The sequence below is a fragment of the Electrophorus electricus genome, chromosome 10, assembly GCF_041902795.1.
Source record: "Electrophorus electricus isolate QZ-2024a chromosome 10, ASM4190279v1, whole genome shotgun sequence".
In the NCBI taxonomy this organism is placed as follows: domain Eukaryota; kingdom Metazoa; phylum Chordata; class Actinopteri; order Gymnotiformes; family Gymnotidae; genus Electrophorus; species Electrophorus electricus.
The window spans coordinates 2,565,828-2,587,918 of record NC_137506.1 but is presented as its reverse complement, the minus strand read 5'-3'; the positions used below and the strand labels follow the sequence as shown (position 1 = coordinate 2,587,918).

Sequence of the window (22,091 nt, the reverse complement as noted above, 5' to 3'; positions counted from 1 at the left end):
TTTGCCTTGTTAGGCATAAGCCGTCATGATTTCTGACACTGCCCTGCTTGACGCAATAAAACTGCTGTTTCACTTAGCGACTGTTTACACACCAGTTGTTGGTCCACATTTACAACTAAAGTGTCACCTAATTTAGGGAACCACATAACAAAAAGCCTTTAAATGCCTTTTATAACTAAATCATTCTAAAAGCAAAATACTACCAAAGACTTAAAACTAGACAATAAGCTAAAAATAAGTTTAGCTGGGAAATAAAATAATCAAATTAAGAAACAATCAAAACTACAACGCTGCTGATGCCACAACAGACGGATCCCAAAACTGAACAGCTGACTGAAAGAAAAATCTTTAAAAGGATTCGAATACCTGAGAAAATAAATAGGTTTTCATTCGAAAATGGAACACTGTTCTATAGTTGAAGCAGCCACAAAGAAAGCCTGGTCATCTTTTGGTCTCAACGCAGCATGTGCAATAGATTACATCATCTGATCAGTAGATCTCAGGCTAAGAGAACTGGAATGGGGGCTTATAAAATCAGAGCTGCAGTTTGGGACCGGGCAGTGTAGAGATTTAAAAGCAAACAGTAAATCCTGCAGTTCCACTGGGAACCAGTGCAGGATCCAGTATGGGGGCGACTTCCTCTGTGTTCCTGGGGCCTGTCAGAACGCTCACAGCTGCGTTTTGGACCAACTACATGCGTGACTATCTTGACTGAGAGAATCCTAGATAGAGTCAATTACAATCTGTACATGCCTTTGACATAATAAACACACGCACACACACACACACACACACACACACACTGACGGTTCTCACATATGCACTTGCACCTCATGTTCCCAGTTCTGTGTGCCCACCTCTCTCTCCAACTTATGCAAGCGTGTCTAGAGCATGTCTAACCCTTTGCATGAATGCTAGAAAAGATGTAAATCTTACTGTATGTTGGTTGGTTGGGGTTTTTTTTTTGCTTGTTTTTGGTTTTTTTTTAACGATGGGTGTGTAGGTGTGTGTTTATATCTTATTCCCTCATTAGCACTATATTTGCTTTGACTATCTTTTACCTCTTTTAATTATTAGTTATGTTAATGTCATGGCTGAGATGATGGCCTAGATTATAACCCTAATCATTTTCCTGCAGATTATTGGTAGAAATCCAGAGGAGAAGGACAGCGATCATGTCATCATGAAGAGACGACTGCGCGCCAGAACTCCAAAGTAACTGGAACTGCTCAGAACTAGTAGCCACTACAGAATGGCCATGATATGGTGCAAGACTCTTTATATATATATATATACACACATTTTAGTATTAGTATATTTTTATTTTATTATTATAGTAAGTCTTTCTCTAAAATTAAGTACATTTTTCTTAGTCACTTGCACTTTTTATATTTTTGCTAAACACAATTTATCGTTTTAGCTTTATATTTTCAATTTACACTGGTTAACTATGTCACAGTAATAGTTATCCATTTGTTCCATTTTCCTGGTTTAGATCATATACAAGACACTACTTTTAAAGGATAAACTGAATTTTGAAGGGTAATGAAGTGGGCTTTTTTTGCTGCTAAGTACAGCATAATGGGCTAAATCTTTGTGGAAAGGCATGATATGTTTCTGCCCCATGATGAACTGTCTGGCTCAAACTGTTAATGTAGCCTACTGTGTACACATTGTTTTACACAAATAAATGTAGCCACACTCAATGTTATTACTATACTGTCTCTCAGTATTGTTTCTGCATTATAAAATCCAGTTTCAACTGGCTGGCCCTGCAATCCAATCACAAAGCAGACTACGTGCCAATTGTTGCTCTGTTATTATTGCCTGTGAAGATGGGGTCTTTTAAATGTCTGCCACACTGTGTTTTAGGGAAAACACTCCATCACCTCAGCAGAGCCCTCCGTGCTGGACACAGAATGGCACCCATCTGATTTTGATTTACTGAATACAGACTAATGCAATCCAGACAGATAATCACATTGGTAGTTCAGCCACTGCATCTGCACTCAGACCTGTAGTGACACAGAGAGACAGTCATCAGGAAAGCTTTGGTTGTGACGGATGGCAGGAAGTAGGTGGCCGGACAGCTAGTCGCCAACGGCCCTGATGACTCATTTGGCTTTTTGTTTGTTTTTGTCTTCTGACACGTGTAAAAAAATTTAAAAAAAAGTGTGGGGTCAGGTGATTAGGACAGAACAACACACACTCACACAGATGCTAGTGATTAGACAGAGAAGTTAAACCATGAGCCGACCCAACTCTGTTGTGTATGAGGGTAGTTACAGAATGCTGACATCATAATTGTTGCCATTAGTGACGGTCATTATTCTGTTCACTGCCTTTTGTGTGTGTGAAAGAGATGATGGCTGTATCTGAAATGGTTTACTCATTTACTAGTCACTACATGGGCAGAACTAAAGACATGTATTATTGTGAAATGTATTATTGTGACCTTTAGTGACGTAAACTATCCAGAACATTATCAATAAGTAGACTACCGCCATCGGTGAGGCAGTTTATAGATTCAAATGTGTTATGGCTAGGGATGCTCATTTCAAAAATAAAAATTCTGTCCAATATCTGATGCTTGTTTACCATCAAGATTAAAATACTATTTACTGGAGGTGAGTGCCTGTGACCCATTAAAATAATAGCAATGCAACAAATGTTTAGTTTTTCATAAGAATGGGTTTTTACATTTGCAAATGGGAGAAAACACAACAAACCACACACTGACTCCAACAACGCAGATTGTGCAATTTAGAACTGGCATCATTGCCCAGTGTAGTAAAATATTTTATAACATATAAATAGCAAACAGCAGCCAGACAAATTGAGTGCCATGTATAACCTATGTTTCTTTTACATACATACATATATATATATATATATATATATATATATATATATATATATATATATATATATATATATATTTGTGTGTGTGTGTGTGTGTGTGTGTGTGTGTGTGTGTGTGTGTATCAAAACCTCTTGGTCGGTTAACGGTGTTTATCCCTAATCGTGACTTTAATAATACCTACAGCTACGTCCATGTTCCCATTTTATCACTATTGAATGACATGCTTATTTCTTAAGCAGGAACTTTGTACATTCTAGTTTGCATCACATTAACATCCTCTGACCGTTGCTTTTGAGCTCACCAGGGTAGGGCTTCCTGTATTTAAGGGGGCAGCAAGTTTTTGAAACCATCCCATTTCCCTAAAGCATCGTAGTCTTAGGATCATCTTAAATGAAAGAGAGCATGTTCAACATCACACTCACTTTAACAATGATCCTTGGATTATGATGCTTTTGGGCAATCTGGCCCAAATCTTTGATCAGTATTGCTAAAGAGGTTTAGTTTGAATTGCAGGTTCAACTCCTTACTGAAAAAACCTAGGTGATGTACAGTGTAATGGCATGTCCCTGTTCCTAGTTTTGTATAAACCCATTTTCTATCACCAAGATTAATGAATCGTAACTGATTTTGATTGATGTTAACGCTTTTCTTGTTTCAAAGTGTTTTGTGCTGTACATGACAAGACTGCTGGATCAAGCTCTTCTTTTGTTCTTAACCTATATTTATTTCTGTAATTATCGCATCTAAGAGTTTTGGACATTTCTTGACCTCATTTATGACTGTCGAGCAAGATTATGAGAACAGCCCTTTTGTGGTCATGTAATGAATAAGACAGCACGTGGAATACCGCCCAACTGAGTTTGCGTTTGACTCTCATCTCCTCCATGTGCTTCATGGGTCTCCCTTCTAGTCCAAAGCTCTCTGCTCTCTGGGTTGGCGTAGAGGTTAAATTGGACTAGCTCCAACTATTCAGTTGACCCTTCACTAAGTCCCATCTCGATTGGTTACTGTTGCTATGCCTATCAAGCCCTTGCACCCAAAAGGTTAATCTAGAGACAGAGTACATTTAGGCCACACCTATACTGTGGAGAAAAATAATTCTGCACTTTCCATTACTTTGTGTTATGCACTTCTCTTTATTCGTTTTCAACTAAAATTGCAAATATGCCAAAAACCTGTTGCGTGGTAGGTTGCACAGTAAATATGCTGGCATGAAGCATTTCATAATAGTCCCAGGATGGATGTCCATGCTGGTATATATCAGTATCGAGTGCTATTCTTTCTTTACTTGCTTTCAATTCAGGTTCTTCCTTTTCTAAGAACTGTTTCAGCTCTTGGCATCTTTAGCCTATACCTACCTACACCCAGTATGGCCATGACATCAAAACATGCCAATTTATTTAAAAATTGGAAACATACGGGACAATAAATCTACTGGCTCCTACATGCAGCATCAGGGTGTTTTTAATGTTAGATGTTTGTGCAGTAGTAAGGTCCATTTAAGCATCAATTCATGCCTATTGATTTTGTTCTTCATCTACTAATAGACCTTCCACAACACCTTCTGTAGTATAATCTCACGTAAGAGATCAGAGAAATAGCTGGACAAAGCCTGCCCTCAGTATATGAAAACAGGGTACATCATTCTTGAGAGTTTATGGTGCTATGTGATAAAAGTTCAGAGGGCCAGGTGGCAACTCAGCCTGCAAACAATGTCAACCACTGCAGCCGATGGCATGGGTCTTGGCGCACAGTGGCTCAATCGATCACATGGGTCTTGGCACTCACTGGACCATTCGATGGCGTGTGTTGAGACACACGCCCGGTCAGGAAACCCGAGCATTCTAAGCCTCTCAGTGTTTCTCGTTAGTTTGGAAGGAAATGTGTCTGGGTCCCATTAGAAAATGGTGCCTAAGTCAGGAGACGCAAGAATGAAACGAAAGAAGGGATGTTCTGCTGTTTATGGCCAATTTTGATGTACATTGCAGGTTTTATATGAAGTGGTCAGTCAATATAGAATTAGAGCACAAAGACTAGAAAAGTAAAAAAGTGAGCAGTGAATTCTGCATTTTGTTTTTGAAAAAACCCTTGCTGGCTATTGTGTAGCTCTGTAATAATGAAGCCTCGCTCTCCTGGCTAATTAGACTGTATTGCTCTGGAATAAGGCCTCCCACCTGAAGTCATGTCTAGCAAATCAAATATCCAGAGAGAAGTGTTGGAGCTGCATTTCTCTGCCATATACTGTTGCGCTCTGTAAAACCTCTGACTGGCCTTTAACTCCAGAGAAAAACTGCCCTGTTAAGAGGTTGTTGTAGAACTTATGATTGTGACTCGAGGCTAGACCAGTGCTGTCAACATCAAAACAGTGTTCTTCCAGTTTCTAGTAATTAATAAATGTCGCTCCCAATAGCAGTGATCAGGGTCTAAAACACAATGCTACAGCTCTGCAGCTAACACCACTGAGATGCACTCAAAGGCCTCACATGCAGCTACACTAAATCTTTCTACCAGACTGTACTATTGTTATTGGTAATCAAAAAAGGCGAGAGTAAAATTACAATAGTGTATTTTATGCTTGGAAAACTCTCTCTCTCTCCCTCTCCCTCTCCCTCTCTCTCTCTCTCTCTCTCTCTCTCCCTCCCTCTCTCTCTCCCTCTTTCCCTCTCTCCCCCTCTCTCTCCCTCTCTCCCTCTCTCTCTCCCTTTCTCCCTCTCTCTCTCTCTCTCCCTCTCCCTCTCTCCCTCTCTCTCTCCCTTTCTCTCCCTCTCCCCCTCTCTCTCTCTCCCTCTCCCTCTCTCCCCCTCTCTCTCTCCGCCTCTCTCTCCCTCTCCCTCTCTCTCCCTCTCTCTCTCTCTCCCTCCCTCTCTCTCCCTCTCTCCCTCTCTCTCTCTCTCTCTCTCTCTCCCTCCCTCTCTCTCTCCCTCTTTCCCTCTCTCCCCCTCTCTCTCCCTCTCTCCCTCTCTCTCTCCCTCCCTCTCTCTCTCTCCCTCTCTCCCCCTCTCTCTCTCTCTCTCTCACCCCCTCTCTCCCTCTCTCTCTCCCTCTCTCCCTCTCTCGCTCTTTCAGAGGATTAAATATCCATCCTCATTCATTCGTCACTCATTCTGTGGATCTCAGAGAGGCTCTTTCTCCTCTCTCACACTTGCTCCTTCCGTAACCATAATTTCTCTCTTTCTCTCTGTCTGTCTCCCTGTCACACATTCTGTGTGTCAGTGTCGCAGTCCTGTCTCTTTATCACCGTCCCCCCCCCCAGGATCCTCTAATGGCCTAATAAAGCCGTCATCATCTCCAGCGCAGTAAGAGCTGTCATCATCCTTGAAAAGACGGAACGAAAAACAGAATGTTGGGAACAAGAGGAAAGGGAGGACACCTATTTTACGGGAGAGTGAGATAAAGAATGGAACAGCTGAAAGGAAAAACACAAAGAACGAGATACATAGTAGAACTAAAGGCAAGGCTTCAGCCTATGATAAAGATTTAGCCACAAAACGGAAAGGATGTGACACGAATACATATCCATCAGCGAGAAGGATGCATTGGTTCTACTTTGTAATTCACCCCCTTATTTTTATCAAGGTTGCTTATAATATGCAGTGTATTGTACCACAAACACATGTTCTAATACTGCTAAAATTGATAACAGCTGTTGAAAGAACAAGAGAGCTCCTTTAAAACACATTCAAGGAACAATGTCAGTATGAAGATTAGATCGGTTGTATATCTACTTCTATAGACAAATATTAAAGCCTAACAGAGGTTGAGTGGTCTGACGTGCTGAATCAACTAGCCTCTTATGTACTAGCAGGTTGAAGTACTTGATTAACGTATTTTTATCTAGCAAACTTTCCGATGTGGGTACAAGGAATTTTCATTTTTATTGACACAAAGAATTCCGCAGTAGGCCTAATATGTAAATAATGTTTAAGCCTTAAAACACATACACCCCCATAGTCTCTTCAGTCCATACATTGCGCTGGAAATATAGAATTGTGACCTTTAGCTACGGAAACTATCCGGCGCATCAACAATTAGTAGACTAGCAGTACAATCACAGTGAAGTAATGCCGTTATTGACATTTTAGCTGCAACTTCCTTTGTTATGCCGTGACTTTAATAATACCTACAGCTGCGTCCATGATCCCATTTTATCACTATTGAGTGAATTGCTTATTTCTTGAGCACTAACTTTGTTCATTCTAGCTTGGGTATTTAACATTCTCTAAACATTGCATTTGCACTTGCCTGAAATAGCTGTGCTGAGCCTGTCAACATGTCTGTTTACCGTCCGTCCTACTAAATAGAGCGCTATCATGTGCCTCTCAGGCTTAGTCATTGTAAATGTTTTTACATTTATATATGAAATGTGCCACTCATTGTCCGACATCTTGTTGAATAACTTTTAAGTTGTAGGAAACCGCTATGCATTGTAGTACCTTTGAAAGTAAGTAGTGTACATCAGTTGTTCACTGCATTTACAGTGCCCTAAATAGGGACTCAGTTATCCACTGAGAATTAGGACAACACTACAAAATGTTGACGCTGTAAATAGAATGCTAAACCGCAAGTAGGGAGCGAATTCACAGCTAACAACAGAAGCACAGACCATGTGAACCATGAAGCCAGAGGGTTAGCGTTAGGGTTAGCGTTAGGGTTAGAGTTAGGGTTAGAGTTGGAGTTAGGGTTAGGGTTAGAGTTAGCATTAGGGTTAGCGTTAGGGTTAGGGTTAGCGTTAGGGTTAGGGTTAGAGTTAGAGTTAGGGTTAGAGTTAGAGTTGGGGTTAGCGTTAGGGTTAGGGTTAGAGTTAGATTTAGGGTTAGAGTTAGAGTTAGAGTTAGGGTTAGCGTTAGGGTTAGGGTTAGGGTTAGAGTTAGGGTTAGGGTTAGAGTTAGATTTAGGGTTAGGGTTAGAGTTAGAGTTAGGGTTAGGGGTTAGAGTTAGAGTTAGCGTTAGGGTTAGAGTTAGGGTTAGAGTTAGCGTTAGGGTTAGGGTTAGAGTTAGCGTTAGGGTTAGGGTTAGGGTTAGAGTTAGGGTTAGGGTTAGGGTTAAAGTTAGGGTTAGGGTTAGAGTTAGGGTTAGGGTTAGAGTTAGGGTTAGGGTTAGCGTTAGAGTTAGAGTTAGGGTTAGGGTTAAAGTTAGGGTTAGGGTTAGAGTTAGCGTTAGAGTTAGCGTTAGGGTTAGGGTTAGAGTTAGCGTTAGGGTTGGGGTTAGGGTTAGAGTTAGAGTTAGGGTTAGAGTTAGCGTTAGAGTTAGGGTTAGCGTTAGGGTTAGCGTTAGGGTTAGCGTTAGAGTTAGGGTTAGAGTTAGGGTTAGAGTTAGCGTTAGGGTTAGGGGTTAGGGTTAGAGTTAGGGTTAGAGTTAGCGTTAGGGTTAGGGTTAGAGTTAGAGTTAAACCGTGACACAGATCTGGTCTCTTTAATAACGGACTCTAGGACAGCAAAAGAATGGTCAGGACATTTTGTCATGAGACGTTTGCTTTAAATGAGAAAGCTTGTGAAAGACTAAAAGACGGGCCCAATTTGTATTCTACAAGATTAGGCTGCTGGGTCTATAATGGGATTAGGAAAGCACTGTGAAAGGGACAGTGAGATAACATGTAAGAGGAAGTGTAATCAAGTCATTGAATAGATGGCGACACAGTGCATGATTAGGCCTTAGCCAAACTACTGAAAAATAAAGTAGCCTAAGACCCACAGACCTAGACATGTAGTTCTTGTGTTTGACGCTAGATTAATGTCAATTTAGACTACAGCCACAAAGATAAACATTGAACGTAATCTTAGGGATGCTGGCCAGGTGAGAGGGCGACAACTCCCCACGTGAGTTGAAAGCCAGTCAAGGCTTTCACGATCTGTGTTTTGTTTCAGTCGCCAGCTAAGAATGTCTAAGCGGGAAATAAGAAAAAAGATGAGACGTTTTGGACCACTTTCCAGACAATGCGAGTGATTAAATGCCGAGCTGTTTGAATAGGCCGACTGTCGTCATGACGATAGGTTGCGTTGCGGACCGTTTCCCAGCGTAACTGGGGTAGACTATGGTAGTTCGGCGTGAAATAATAGCAGCATCCTACACATATGCAACATGCCGGCAAAGTGTTCAAAAAGCTTTTACGTGCGATGAGTCATCCTAAATATAACAGGAAAAACGTGGGCGCAGAGTCCTTTTTTTTCCTGCGGTAGGTTTTTGGACCCAAATTGTCCCTACCCCTGAAAGTGAAAGGTTTTACTTTGTAGTTGGTGTTGACTAAACACATACAGATAGCCCTTTTGTTTATGCAGTTAGTGACCTGATTATAGTCTTTGTGAAATTCTATTTCTTCCACCGTTCACTGTTGCCCTGTTGTAAAAATAACCGCATCTCACCTGATATTGCCATTGTTTATGAATAATCCTGCAGCTCTGCCTCGCATCGATTTCCTTGTTTCTGCTTGTTTTCACAGCTGTATTTGGACTCTGTATTGTAATCTGTTCGTTTCGTTTATATTGCTTTTATTGGCACTTCACTATCCCTTTTTTATTCTACTTTTATCCATCAATAAACAGTAATGTTATAGAACTTTTTAGAGCTGCTGTCTAATATAGAACTTTGCTTTACAATCTTCTCTTCTTTTGTTGGGCAAACACTCAGTCCCTAAAAAGACTCATTTTCTGGAAGCTTTGTTTACAATATGGCAAAGCAAAATACATGTACACTGTACATGTTTAAAGGGTTTTCACGGTATTCCGATTTCTAAATAAAGCTGGACGAGTCGGTCTGCTTTTTCTCTCTGCAGGCCCATTACGCTTCACTGTAGGGAGAGCAGCAAAACAATGCTTCATCTTTATGTAAAGTCAATTGACATGGCTGCTTTGGTTTGAATAGAGGCTATTACTGGCCATGGGAAGCCATTCCAGCTTTGGTCAGGCTTTCTGAAGCCAAATTGCTTTCAGTGTGCTGACAGCTTAATGGAAGTTAAATGCTGTTAGTGTTTCTGCTATCATGCTGTTTCTTTGGCAGTTCCATCACATGGCAATAGTTCTAAGTGTACCAGTGTCTTAGGAACAAATGTGCATGTAGTGTGCTGTGACATTATTTCATTCTTGTCCAGCCACTCTCTCATTCTCTTTCTTTCTCCACCTTTTTCTCTTTCTCTCTGTCCCTCACTTGTCTTTTATTATTATTGTATATTTTCTGCTGCCCTCCACCTCTGTCTGTTTTAGCTAAGAATCCTTCATGTCATGCAGTGGGGGTGCATGGACCTGTGGTCACATTTTACCTCTGTGAATATGATGAACCTGTGCATGCACATGCAAGTGTGTGCGCACCTGTCTGCACACGTCAGCATGTGAGTCCTGCTGTTCAGGGAGTATGTATGTGTGTGTCTGTATACGTGAAATGTATATGTGTTAGTAGTTGCGGATTTGGGAGCCTATGTACACCAGGCATGAAGGGATGGGTTATTACACATTCAGTGATGGGTTATGACACATGCAGTGGTGGGTGATGACACATGTACTGATGGGTTATGACACATTTAGTGATGGGTTATGACACGTAGTGATGGGATATGACACATGCAGTGATGAGTTATGACACATGCAGTGGTGGGTGATGACACATGCAGTGGTGGGTGATGACACATGCAGTGGTGGGTGATGACACATGCAGTGGTGGGTGATGACACATGTACTGATGGGTTATGACACATTTAGTGATGGGTTATGACACATGCAGTGGTGGGTGATGACACATGTACTGATGGGTTATGACACATTTAGTGATGGGTTATGACACGTAGTGATGGGATATGACACATGCAGTGATGAGTTATGACACATGCAGTGGTGGGTGATGACACATGCAGTGGTGGGTGATGATACATGCAGTGGTGGGTGATGACACATGTAGTGGTGGGTGATGATACATGCAGTGGTGGGTGATGACACATGTAGTGTTGGGTTATGACACGTAGTGATGGGATATGACACATGCAGTGATGAGTTATGACACATGCAGTGGTGGGTGATGATACATGCAGTGGTGGGTGATGACACATGCAGTGGTGGGTGATGATACATGCAGTGGTGGGTGATGACACATGTAGTGGTGGGTTATGACACGTAGTGATGGGTTATGACACATGCAGTGGTGGGTGATGACACGTGATGGGTTATGACACGTAGTGATGGGTTATGACACATGCAGTGGTGGGTGATGACACATGTAGTGATGGGTTAGGACACGTGATGGGTTATGACACGTAGTGATGGGTTCTGACACATGCTGTGGTGGGTGATGACACATGCAGTGGTGGGTGATGACGCATGCAGTGATGGGTGATGACGCATGTAGTGTTGGGTTATGACACGTAGTGATGGGTTATGACACATGCAGTGGTTGGTGATGACACATGCAGGGATGGGTTATGACGCATGTAGTGGTGGGTGATGACGCACGTAGTGTTGGGTTATGACACGTAGTGATGGGTTATGACACATGCAGTGGTTGGTGATGACACATGCAGGGATGGGTTATGACGCATGTAGTGGTGGGTGATGACGCACGTAGTGTTGGGTTATGACACGTAGTGATGGGTTATGACACATGCAGTGGTGGGTTATAACACATGCAGTGGTGGGTGATGACACATGTAGTGATGCGTTATGACACATGTAGTGATGCGTTATGACACATGTAGTGATGGGTTATGTGACATGCAGTGATGGGTTATGACATGCAGTGATGGGTTATGACATGTAGTGATGGGTTATGACACATGTAGTGATGGGTTATGACACATGTAGTGATGGGATATGATAAATTTAGTGATGGTTTATGACATGTAGTGATGGGTTAGGACGCATGTAGTGATGGGTTATGACACATGTAGTGATGGGTTATGGCATTTAGTGATGGGTTAGGACGCATGTAATGATGGGTTATGATAAATGTAGTGATGGATTATGGGGTTCGGTTCTATTTAATCTTTCTCTTAGGAAAGAGTGGATTGAAGGAACAAATAGTGAGTAAGTAAATGTTTATTTTATTAGCACTTTTCTAGACTGAGTAACAAAATGCTTCACAATATATTACAAAAAAATAGTACCAGATCGCTGGATTTACAGCATTTAGCTGATGTCTTTATCCAAATCAGTTTACAATTATTACTGAGTACAACTTGAGCAGTTGAGGGTTAAGAGGCCCAACAGTGACACCTTGAACCAGCAACCTCCCAGTTACAAGCCAAGTACCTTAACCACTGATCTGCCACGGCCCTGCTAAATACCTCATCATAATACACTGGCCAAATGTTGGGATTTACTACATATGCAAACCACCCAGAATCTCTAATTAAAAGAACAAAAATAGGCCCCAAGACATTTCTTAAAGAACCCCTCCTGTGAAAATCAGGATTTTAACAGTGTTAACATGTCCATGTGGTGTGCTAGAAGACAGGTCATGTGCAAAAGAAGCAGTCAACACCATGCCTGAGCACACTGGCGTTAGAACTGCAGTGTGCTATTGACAGAATCAAAACCACAGATCGAGGCAGCCAGGGTTTCATGTATCACACACCTAAGGGAGCCGTCCAGTCGCCTTGTGGGATGGGGCTATCCAAATCATTAACACAATGCTACGGTAAAACTATGGCTGTCATAGCTATCATATTTTGCAAGCCAAGTTTCACTATTTTTTAAATGATGGCAGAGACATGTTCTGTTGTCTATGACAGTTGGAAAAGTAGAACATGTGAGCCTTCATGAATTTCTGAAAAGATCTGAAAAATGAGTTTATTTGGAGAAATTGGACTCTCCCAGCCAAATTTCCCAAATTTCCCAAGAGAACTCTTGTTTGCAGTACCCAATTTACAGAGGTCTGTTTTAAATGTTTTTACTTAAAAAAGGGTTTTGCCACAAAACTTGTATTCTGTTATATCCATTTATCCTGGTACTAGCCTTTGGCTGGTAACCTGGTAAATGTACATTTCTTGTGTTTTATCCATTAACTGTGTACAACAAATCTGCAATGTGCTGGATAATGTTAGTTAATGATAATGTGTAAAATTGCATGTAGACAAGAAAGCGGAAGGATAACAAACAAAAGAAAGTTTAGTAAGTCCTAAAGGCATAAAAAATATGTATTATATGCAATGCTGGACTTCTCAGAAAGGCACATGTTCATAAGGAAAACCTTTGCACATATACTGAGTTTTTCATGAGCTTGTGGGAACTTGCTGGTGGCCATACTGGCTAGCTCTTAAGGGGACCAGTGCTCCAAAACTCTTTAATTCAATGAGTTAAAGTAATCCAAAATTAGGAAAGGTTACAGATACATTTTTAATAGTCACCTATAACAGAATACATTTTTTAAAGTAACCACCTCAATCTGGCTTATATTGAGATAGTAGGTCTGAAATATACAACTACATTTTCTACAAGCTGAAAATGAACAATGTCAGAGAATTTCAGTAATACAGTCACGATGATCCAAAGTCCTATCAGCATTCAGTACCTTGGCAAGGTAGGCCATTTCTTTAATAAGCAATCAGATGATAAAAGGATAAAACAAGTTTCCTTTCATTCAGTGGAAAGTTCAAACAGGGATGGAAGACACCTACATTTTTAGACATTCTGCTCCACAGAACATAAAACAGGGACTAAGACAGCTGGTTCTTAATGGCTACCAGACAATCTATTAGATTGACAAAAAAAAAAAAATCAATGTTTTACAAAACAATGCAACTGAGTATTGATTCAAGGAGAGCCATAAGGCGAAAATGAGACAGGGACCAAAATGGACCCTTGAAGCATCCCACCAGTGATATTCATATTGCTCTTGGAAAGTGACAGACACATCATTTGCCAATAGCTTTTCATTGTTGCTGTGGTTGTATGCTTGCTTGTTTAAATATGTTCTACCCTGATTCTCAATCTCAAGAAACGGGAAGCTGTGTTTCTAAAACACACAAAATAGACATCATATGCTTCTAAACAAACAGGATACAGGTGCCTCTGTGCAAAACCCCCAAGATACACAGGAGCAAGAGTCATTTCAATCAAGATTATTAGCAACTGTATTGCAAACTGCTACATATAAGGAACTACAGGGACAGAGACTTTTCTTTTGGGGGGAATTGTGGCAAATGACTTGGCAGTAATTAACTTCATTAGTAAATGCATTCTTCTCCTGACACAGCACAACACAATCTGATGTTGATCAATATGTAACACACTTGTACTCTGCATAGTACTTGAATGTAAAACAAGTGAGAACTCTTTCAATCAAGATACCATTTATAATCCATAAACACTTAATTCACTAATGTGAAATAATGTTCACCTGCTCATGGCGCACACATATGAATGAGGACTTGTTAAAATCAGTGGGTCCTGCCCAGTATGAACAGCTGGTCTCTCTGACAGAGAGTGAGGGATAACACAGACATAAAGACTGACTTTGTAAATGTGTATTTAAACATGAAACACCACTGGTGATTCCAACACTTGACATGTTAGTGTTAGTGCATTAAGCACGAAACACCACTGGTGATTCCCACACTTGACATGTTAGTGTTAGTGCATTAAGCACGAAACACCACTGGTGATTCCAACACTTGACATGTTAGTGTTCGTGCATTTAAACATGAAACACCACTGCTGATTCCAACACTTGACATGTTAGTGCATTTAAACACGAAACACCACTGCTGATTCCAACGCTTGACATGTTAGTGTTAGTGCATTTAAACATGAAACACCACTGCTGATTCCAACACTTGACATGTTAGTGTTAGTGCATTTAAACACGAAACACCACTGCTGATTCCAACACTTGACATGTTAGTGTTAGTGCATTTAAACACGAAACACCACTGCTGATTCCAACACTTGACATGTTAGTGTTAGTGCATTTAAACACGAAACACCACTGCTGATTCCAACACTTGACATGTTAGTGTTAGTGCATTTAAACACGAAACACCACTGCTGATTCCAACACTTGACATGTTAGTGTTAGTGCGTTTAAACATGAAACACCACTGCTGATTCCAACACTTGACATGTTAGTGTTAGTGCATTTAAACACGAAACACAACTGCTGATTCCAACACTTGACATGTTAGTGTTAGTGCATTTAAACACGAAACACCACTGCTGATTCCAACACTTGACATGTTAGTGTTAGTGCATTTAAACACTAAACACCACTGCCGATTCCAACAGTTGACATATTAGCATTAGTGCTAGCATTTATAGATGCAGCACTGTGCTTTGTTCATCTGCGTCAACACTTGCCAAACTGGTAAAGATAAAAGCACAAACAGCATTTACCCACTCACACACTCTCTCTCTCTCTCACTCACACACACACACACACACACACACACACACACACACACACTCTCTCTCTGTCTCTCTCTCTCTCTCCTTCTCTCTCTCTCTCTCTCTCTCTCTCTGCATGTGGTCCATGGTATGCTAACACACTCTGTCTGCATATGTTAAAGATATAAAGATATATAGACTGCCAAAGAGCACAACACTTCCCCAAAATTGTAAATATCCTTTCATAACACGTTTCTGGATCAAGGAAATCATTCGGGAGCCCACCAACATTTATGGGATCAGTTGTCAGGTTATGTCTGAATCAGAAAGGAGTACAAAGCTCAAAAGGTCAAATCTACTGTGAAAACAAATGAAAATGAAGTGAAAGAAAAGCTGATAAATGAAAGATGGGTGTAATCTCACACATTTTCAGTCGTGACGGGTTACAGCACTGCACTGCATAGAGAATTACATTCTAAATTCTAAATAAATCTGTTTCTAGACCCATTGTGACCAAACCACGAAGAATGGTGGCAAGGAAAAGCTTACAGAGACAGTTTGAGGATGAAACTTTGAGATGGGTCAAGGTTTAACAATGAACATTTAACATCCCAGACATCCCACCTCTCCGGTAACTCCCCGATGCCTGCAAATTCTACACAATATCCTGGAAGAGCGAGAAGGTGAGACAAAGACTGCCATGAGGTAGAAACAACCAGAATGCTCGAATCTTCCATGTAAGCCACATCACAGTACAAAAAGAAATATAAAAAAATAGAAACGCAATTAGCATTGAGACTACGAACCAAAGAAGGAGAAGGTCTTCTCAGGGGTCTTAATGCCGTCTCCCTGAAATGAGATTTTACAGGGTGGGATGTCTAGGCCGCACAAGATGTTGAAATTAAAATAGCTGAAAGAAGATTAAACAGACACTCTGAAACTGGGTGCACAGAGGGAAAAGGCAAAGATTTGACATACCGCTGACTTTATAGAAAATACGCAGGATGTTAGATATAATAAACATAAGGTAGGTTTTAAAAACATGAAAATGTATTTCAAAACAAGTGGAAGCACGTAGTTAGAGGAGTAGGGAGTATACAACTAATGATGAACTCAGAACTCCAGCACAGACTTTTAAAAGCCTACCCTCTACAACGGCAACAGGTACTGGGCCAATCAATCCTTAAAATATATGTTTTATTTCAGTTTAACATTCACATTAGGAACGACTAATGATTTATATGAATGTTTTTCAGTTTGGATATATTTATCACCTAGAAATCAATGATAGATACAAAAATAGTCAAAAACATACCCCGTATTGCGGTAGATCCTCTCTCTCTCTCCCTCTCTCTCCCTCTCTGTCTCTTTCTCTCTCTCTTCCTCTCTCTCTCCCTCTCAATCTGTCCCATACTGTTTGTGTGAATTGGGAACTATGGCAGAGGGGTTTGGAGGTTATCCAGCTTCACCCAGGTTCTGTTCATTCCAAGTCTCTCTAAGAGCTTTATGGACAAAAATAAATTCTACTTGAAAAGATATACTGGTCTTCTGAGACTTGTAAGGGGGTCTGTTACACTATTCAGGAGAACTTGGTTTTAATTCATTTTTGGCTCAGTTTAAGTTCATGTTACAATTATTGGACGAGTGTAATTAGCACAGGGCTGTACCTGCAGAAAGGTACCTAGATTTTATGCCTAGATAAGATGCACTCACACACAGACTTCTGCTAGAACTCAGTGAAATGGTAACTAATGAAGTTGAGGTGGGAAGAGTAATTCAGTGATTGTTCATGAATTAGAACACTTCCTCCACAGATCTTTCCACCTCAACAACTCTCTCCCTCCCTCTCTCTCTCTTTCTCCCCCTTTCCCTCTCTCTTCCTTTCTCTCTCTCCCTCCCTCTCTCTCTCTCTCTCTCTCTCTCTCTCTCTCTCTCTCTCTCTCTCTCTCTCACACTTACTCCCCCCGGCCTGCTTGTCTGGGCATCGTCACTGGCTCTGCTAAGTGTGACATCTACAGGAGGCCAAAAAAAATGTCATGTGATTAACACTACACTCCTTATCATCTTTATTTATGATGATGGAATAACACAGGTGCTGTATTAGGTGATTATGTCATGTAAGTCTTCCTGTAAAGCTTATTATGTTTGGACATTAATACTTTATTCTGGAATTGAGGATGTGGAAAGGTTCTTCCCATCAGGACAAAAGACACTTACCTCTGGACTGAATGTGTAGGTATTGTTTGTCATTGGTACTTGACATGATCTATATTGAAATGTTTCAGGAAGTCATCAACACAAAGCATTTTAATAGTTTTTGGTGGAGGTGTGGTTGATAATTAGCTGAAATCCCCAGTTTACAACAAATGCTGGAGTGCTTTATCAAGACTAACAGGTTTGCTCAATGTGGTGCTTCTCCAAATATGTATCTGTGAGATAATGAATAAACACAGTCATTACCATTTATTTAATCAAATGACTAGCTTGAGGAACATGAAGAAAAAAATTCCATCTACATTTAAAGTGAAAAGAAATGCATACTAGATGTTTTGGTGTTTTTTTTGTTTTTTGTTTTTTGTGTTTGTTTGTTTTTTTTTTTACAAAATTTCTGCTTACATATAAGTAAATGTGTTGAACCTGATAAACTGAATGGATCCAATGTCTACCAGAATAAATACCAGTGACGTGCACAGCATATTTCACAGTACAAATACATTTACTGTACAAAACAAATACGTTATTAAACAGATTACTTCGTTTCAAAATAGAATGCTCATCAACAAATAGGTTACATGTAATAAATGTAAATGGAATTTGATCAAAGCTAGACCAGATTTTGCTGATAAAAGTAACATATGACTGAGAGTGATATTTATAAGACTCCCTTTTGTCATTCATGGTTCAGTAGAGACTCATGGGAATAAGAGCAGTAAGAGTCCTGAAATGGCTTTCAGTTTTAAAGATTTCACTGCCAACCAACCTGGTCTGACTCTAAAACGTACAAAAAGACCCTCCAAACAATATCATACAATACACATCCATCATACGGTCCAGTCTCTTTACAAGCTTCATTCTCTAAAAAGTAAGACGTTAGATTAATAGCTAGAGAAAATGGTACAATAATTCTCTTGCCTCGAATAAAGATATACAAGTATCTTATAAAATCATGACCAACATTTGTAGAGAATATTGTGCCAGCAAACGAAGCCAACTGATTACTGGGAGCTATCTCATCCTGGGTTAGGATTAGAGCTCCTGTGTGAACATGCATGAGGTTACTTTTGCGCTGCAAAATGCCAGTCTATGTCTATGGTAGTTCTTCAGACAGCAATGTGCTGTTTTGTTTAATCAGGCCGTTGGCTTGCATGTCAGAACGTGCCATGGTCTGATTATCAGACCTCTTCCCGATCAGTTCGTGGCACTGTATCTGTCCACTGACCTTTTGCTTGTAGCTGTCCTTAAGTGTTCCGATTCATCAGTTACGTGCGCATTTTTAACCTTTGACCCTGATGCAGGTTTCAACAGGTGTGCTTCACCCTGACACAGTGACCTCTGGCCTCTCCACCAGCCGCAGGGCCTCGTGCATGCCCACGGCCGAGAGCCGGCGGTTGATGTTGCGGTAGCGGCAGCTCAGGAGGTTGCGATAGGTGGTGCGCAGGTCGCGGTTGAAGAAGGCGTAGATGAAGGGGTTGATGAGCGAGTTGGCGTAGCCGAACCACAGCAGCGTGCGCTCTACCCACAGCGGCACGCAGCTGCACTCTGTACCACAGACAAAGGGCCGAGCCGTGGACAGCAGGAAGAACGGCAGCCAGCAGACGCTGAAGGCTCCCACCACCACGCCCAGCGTAGCTGCTGCCTTCTGCTCCCGCTTGAACACGGAGATGCCCTTGCGGTCGGACCCGCTGCCGGCCACGCCCCCCACCCGCAGGAGGCGGGGCAGCTGCGTGCACTCCTCCACCTCCCGGTGCAGCTTCATTGCCATCGCGACGCAGTCCAATCCCCCTGCTGCCGCTGACTCATCCTTGGCACTGGTGCTGGCGCCCTCATCTTCGCCAGCATGTTCTGTGGTGCCTGGCCGCGGGAACGCCGTGATGGTGTGCTTGGCTGCGCTTAGCTTGGCTGCACGGTAGATCCGGTGGTACATGATCAACATGACGGTCATGGGGATGTAGAAGGCTACGGCTGTGGAGTAGATGGTGTAGCCAAAGTCCTGGCTGATCAGGCACACCTTCCCGTCATTGACATTCTGGGCCCAGCCAAACAGGGGTGGCAGGGTGATGGATGCAGACAACAGCCACACAGACAGCACCATTTTGGCCATGCACCAACCGTTTTGCCGCACTGGGTATGTTAAGGGCCGGGTGATGCCCAGATACCTGAAATAAAAGATGGTTATGAATAATGGTTATGAGTCATTCATGTCTAGTTCCTTTTTGCCTTCAGCTATAATTATGGTGATCAGATCAAGGCCTTTAGCGCCATATTATTTAGAGGTGAAAGCAGGTGATGGACTTGCAGTGTCATCTAACTGAAAAATATCTGTACAGACTTCGAAAGTTCGCACATAACAATGGAGAAAATTAAATAAAGCACTGTCCCGTCAGGATCAATTTTCAGTTAATCTTTTAAACAGAAGTATATCTCACCTGTCAATGCTAATAACGCAAAGCGTCATGATTGACGCTGTACAGCACATCACATCCATGGCTATGAAAACGTTACAGAAGAACTGGCCGAAGATCCACCGGCCACCGATGAGATCCGTTATGCTGACAAACGGCATAACTGCAAGCGCCACGGACAGATCAGCCAGCGCGAGGGACACGATAAGATAGTTCGAGGGTTGTCGTAGCTTTTTCACGAAGCAAACAGAGATGACCACGAGCAGGTTCCCGCAAATAGTGATGAGCGTGAGCATGGTAAGCACTCCACCTATCAATACTTTCTCCATCTCACCGTAGCTCAGGATATGTTCGGTACATCGCGTCCGGTTAGCCAGCTCCATCAAAAGGCTCGGAGAATTCGAGGGCAACATTTCCCAAGGTCCGGATCCCGCCGCTTCGACCACCGCTGCCTCTCCAACGTCGTGCGCAAGGCTTAGGAGCTGCGGAACCAGCTGATCGGAGATCCTCATGCCGTTAGATGATGCCACACGCACTGCGCCGGACTCCCTTGCGTGTTCCTCGACTATAAGGGACCTCATACTGCCTCCGTAGCAGAGTGAGCCTCCAGTTCCGTTGGTGTCGCCAACCACCATGCCGTGCGCCTTTTATCCATGAACTTCACCAAGCGTCTGGTGGCACAAAATCACAGCTGCGCGCTCTGAATGTGCGCATCCGATTAGCGACCCGCCGTGAGCTCATTCACACGCAGCTGATTTCTCTATATTTAGAGCAAGTCTCTCATTACGCGTGGAGTTTAACGCTGTCGTTCAAGAAAAGCCGAGACGTTCAGCACCGCGCGTTCGGAAGCCTTTTTGCTGCGGGCAATAACGAAAGCTCTGGTCACAATAAAGAGAGTGCTGCCATAGAAGTGAGTGAAAGCGAACGGGATATCACATTTCAATTACATTTACACCCTCGCCATACTCACCGAGGGACAAACAGTGATGAATTATCCCAATGGCCACACCATTCATATAACGTTAGGTATTACTTCGACACCATCCGACTGTGACCTTTGACTCACAGACAACAGGGACGTTTGTCTCTGTGCCGCTGACGTCCAATGTCAAAGTTTCCCGGATTTATTTACTAATTTTCTTAATACTGGGTTCTTCAGACGGCGTTCCTGGTTAAATCTTAAGGTGCAATTAAAGAACATTTAAATTTATAGCATTTAGCTAACGTCTTTATCCAAAGAAACTTATGCTCTTGGCAGAAAGGGTTAAGGACCTTGCTCAGGGTCCCCCAACAGAGGCAGCTAGGTAGTGGTGGGGCCTGAACTGGCAACCTTCTAACTACAAGTCTAGTACCTTATCCATTGAGCAGTGCAACAAACTGCCCAAGAAGTAAAACACCTTTCATATTACCATTGTTGCGTTCAAACAGGAATAGATCCTCAACAAAACATTTAAGAACCATTTAAAGGACGTGCGCAATGTTTTTTTTTTTCTCCTAGGGAAAAACAACAGTGGCTTATAACAAAGCTACGCAATGTTTCTCTTCGTTATCAAAAACAGACCGGGAGTCTAAAAAAATCGAATAATTTGGGTTATTTATTCAGTTGCACGCGGGATGGAGAAGCGCGCGGACTTGACACTCACATGAGTAACACCTAACAGAGTTACACGAGCGCCGCTGCGTGGTCGAGTGTACTCTTCGCGTCCGAGGGTTTAGTGTTAAGGGGTAATTGTTTTCTGTAATAATAATAATAATAATTAGATTTATTTATATATCACTTTTTGAAACAAGGGTTACAGAGTGCTTTAAATCATGGTCCATAAAGCCACAAAATATTGAAATGTATGATGGGAGTCTTGCTGCTAAATGAAAATTAGGTTTCTTCCTTAGAATATGTCACTGGCTGCTTATGTATGTGTTTCAGTATGTGTTAAGGTTTCTCTCCGTGTGTCCTCACACAGTTTGTAAACACACCAGCTTACAAATAGAACAAGCGTTATAATGAAAATGTAAACAACATCCTAAGAGGAAAATCTGGGGGTATTTTGCTAAATTGTACATGAGTTTGTCTTATATAAACAAACTCTTTTGTGTAAGTTGTGCAGTGAGCAAGATAGCCAGAGAGGCAAATATCCTGTACTTCATTACAGTATATGGGATGTTAGAGGTTTTTTTTTTTTTTTTAATCAACATTGTGTTCTGCCTTTGTGTAAGTAAAGACACTTGGTGTATAACTAGGATTACTGTTAGGGGTTAGGGTCTAACACTAGTGTTAAGGGTTAGGGTTTAAAACTAGGGTTAGGGGTT

At 41.7% G+C, this 22,091-nt stretch overlaps 2 protein-coding genes across 2 annotated transcripts in view; one reads left to right on the top strand and one right to left on the bottom strand.

The window, feature by feature from the left end:
- kif20ba (kinesin family member 20Ba) overlaps positions 1-2,580 on the top strand; it is a 31,963-nt gene extending 29,383 nt beyond the window's left edge. The window contains exon 35 of the mRNA XM_081722247.1: positions 1,139-2,580. Coding sequence (XP_081578373.1) covers positions 1,139-1,219 — 81 coding nt within the window. The 3' untranslated portion in view covers positions 1,220-2,580. The remainder of the gene's footprint in view (positions 1-1,138) is intronic.
- A 14,952-nt stretch (positions 2,581-17,532) lies between these two features.
- Positions 17,533-20,633, bottom strand: htr7a (5-hydroxytryptamine (serotonin) receptor 7a). Its single transcript, XM_027030536.3, has 2 exons — positions 19,809-20,633; positions 17,533-19,538 (listed from the first exon to the last, which is right to left on the bottom strand). The coding sequence occupies exons 1-2, from the start codon at positions 20,417-20,419 to the stop codon at positions 18,695-18,697; spliced, it is 1,455 nt and encodes a 484-aa protein (XP_026886337.2). The 5' UTR covers positions 20,420-20,633; the 3' UTR covers positions 17,533-18,694.
- Between the last annotated feature and the right edge of the window lie 1,458 nt (positions 20,634-22,091).

Coding starts and splice junctions, on each gene's coding strand:
- htr7a (XM_027030536.3), bottom strand. CDS start 20,419: ATGGTGGTTGGCGACACCAACGGAACTGGAGGCTCACTCTGCTACGGA. Junction 19,539..19,808: donor TGCGTTATTAGCATTGACAG/GTGAGATATACT, acceptor CTTTTATTTCAG/GTATCTGGGCATCACCCGGC.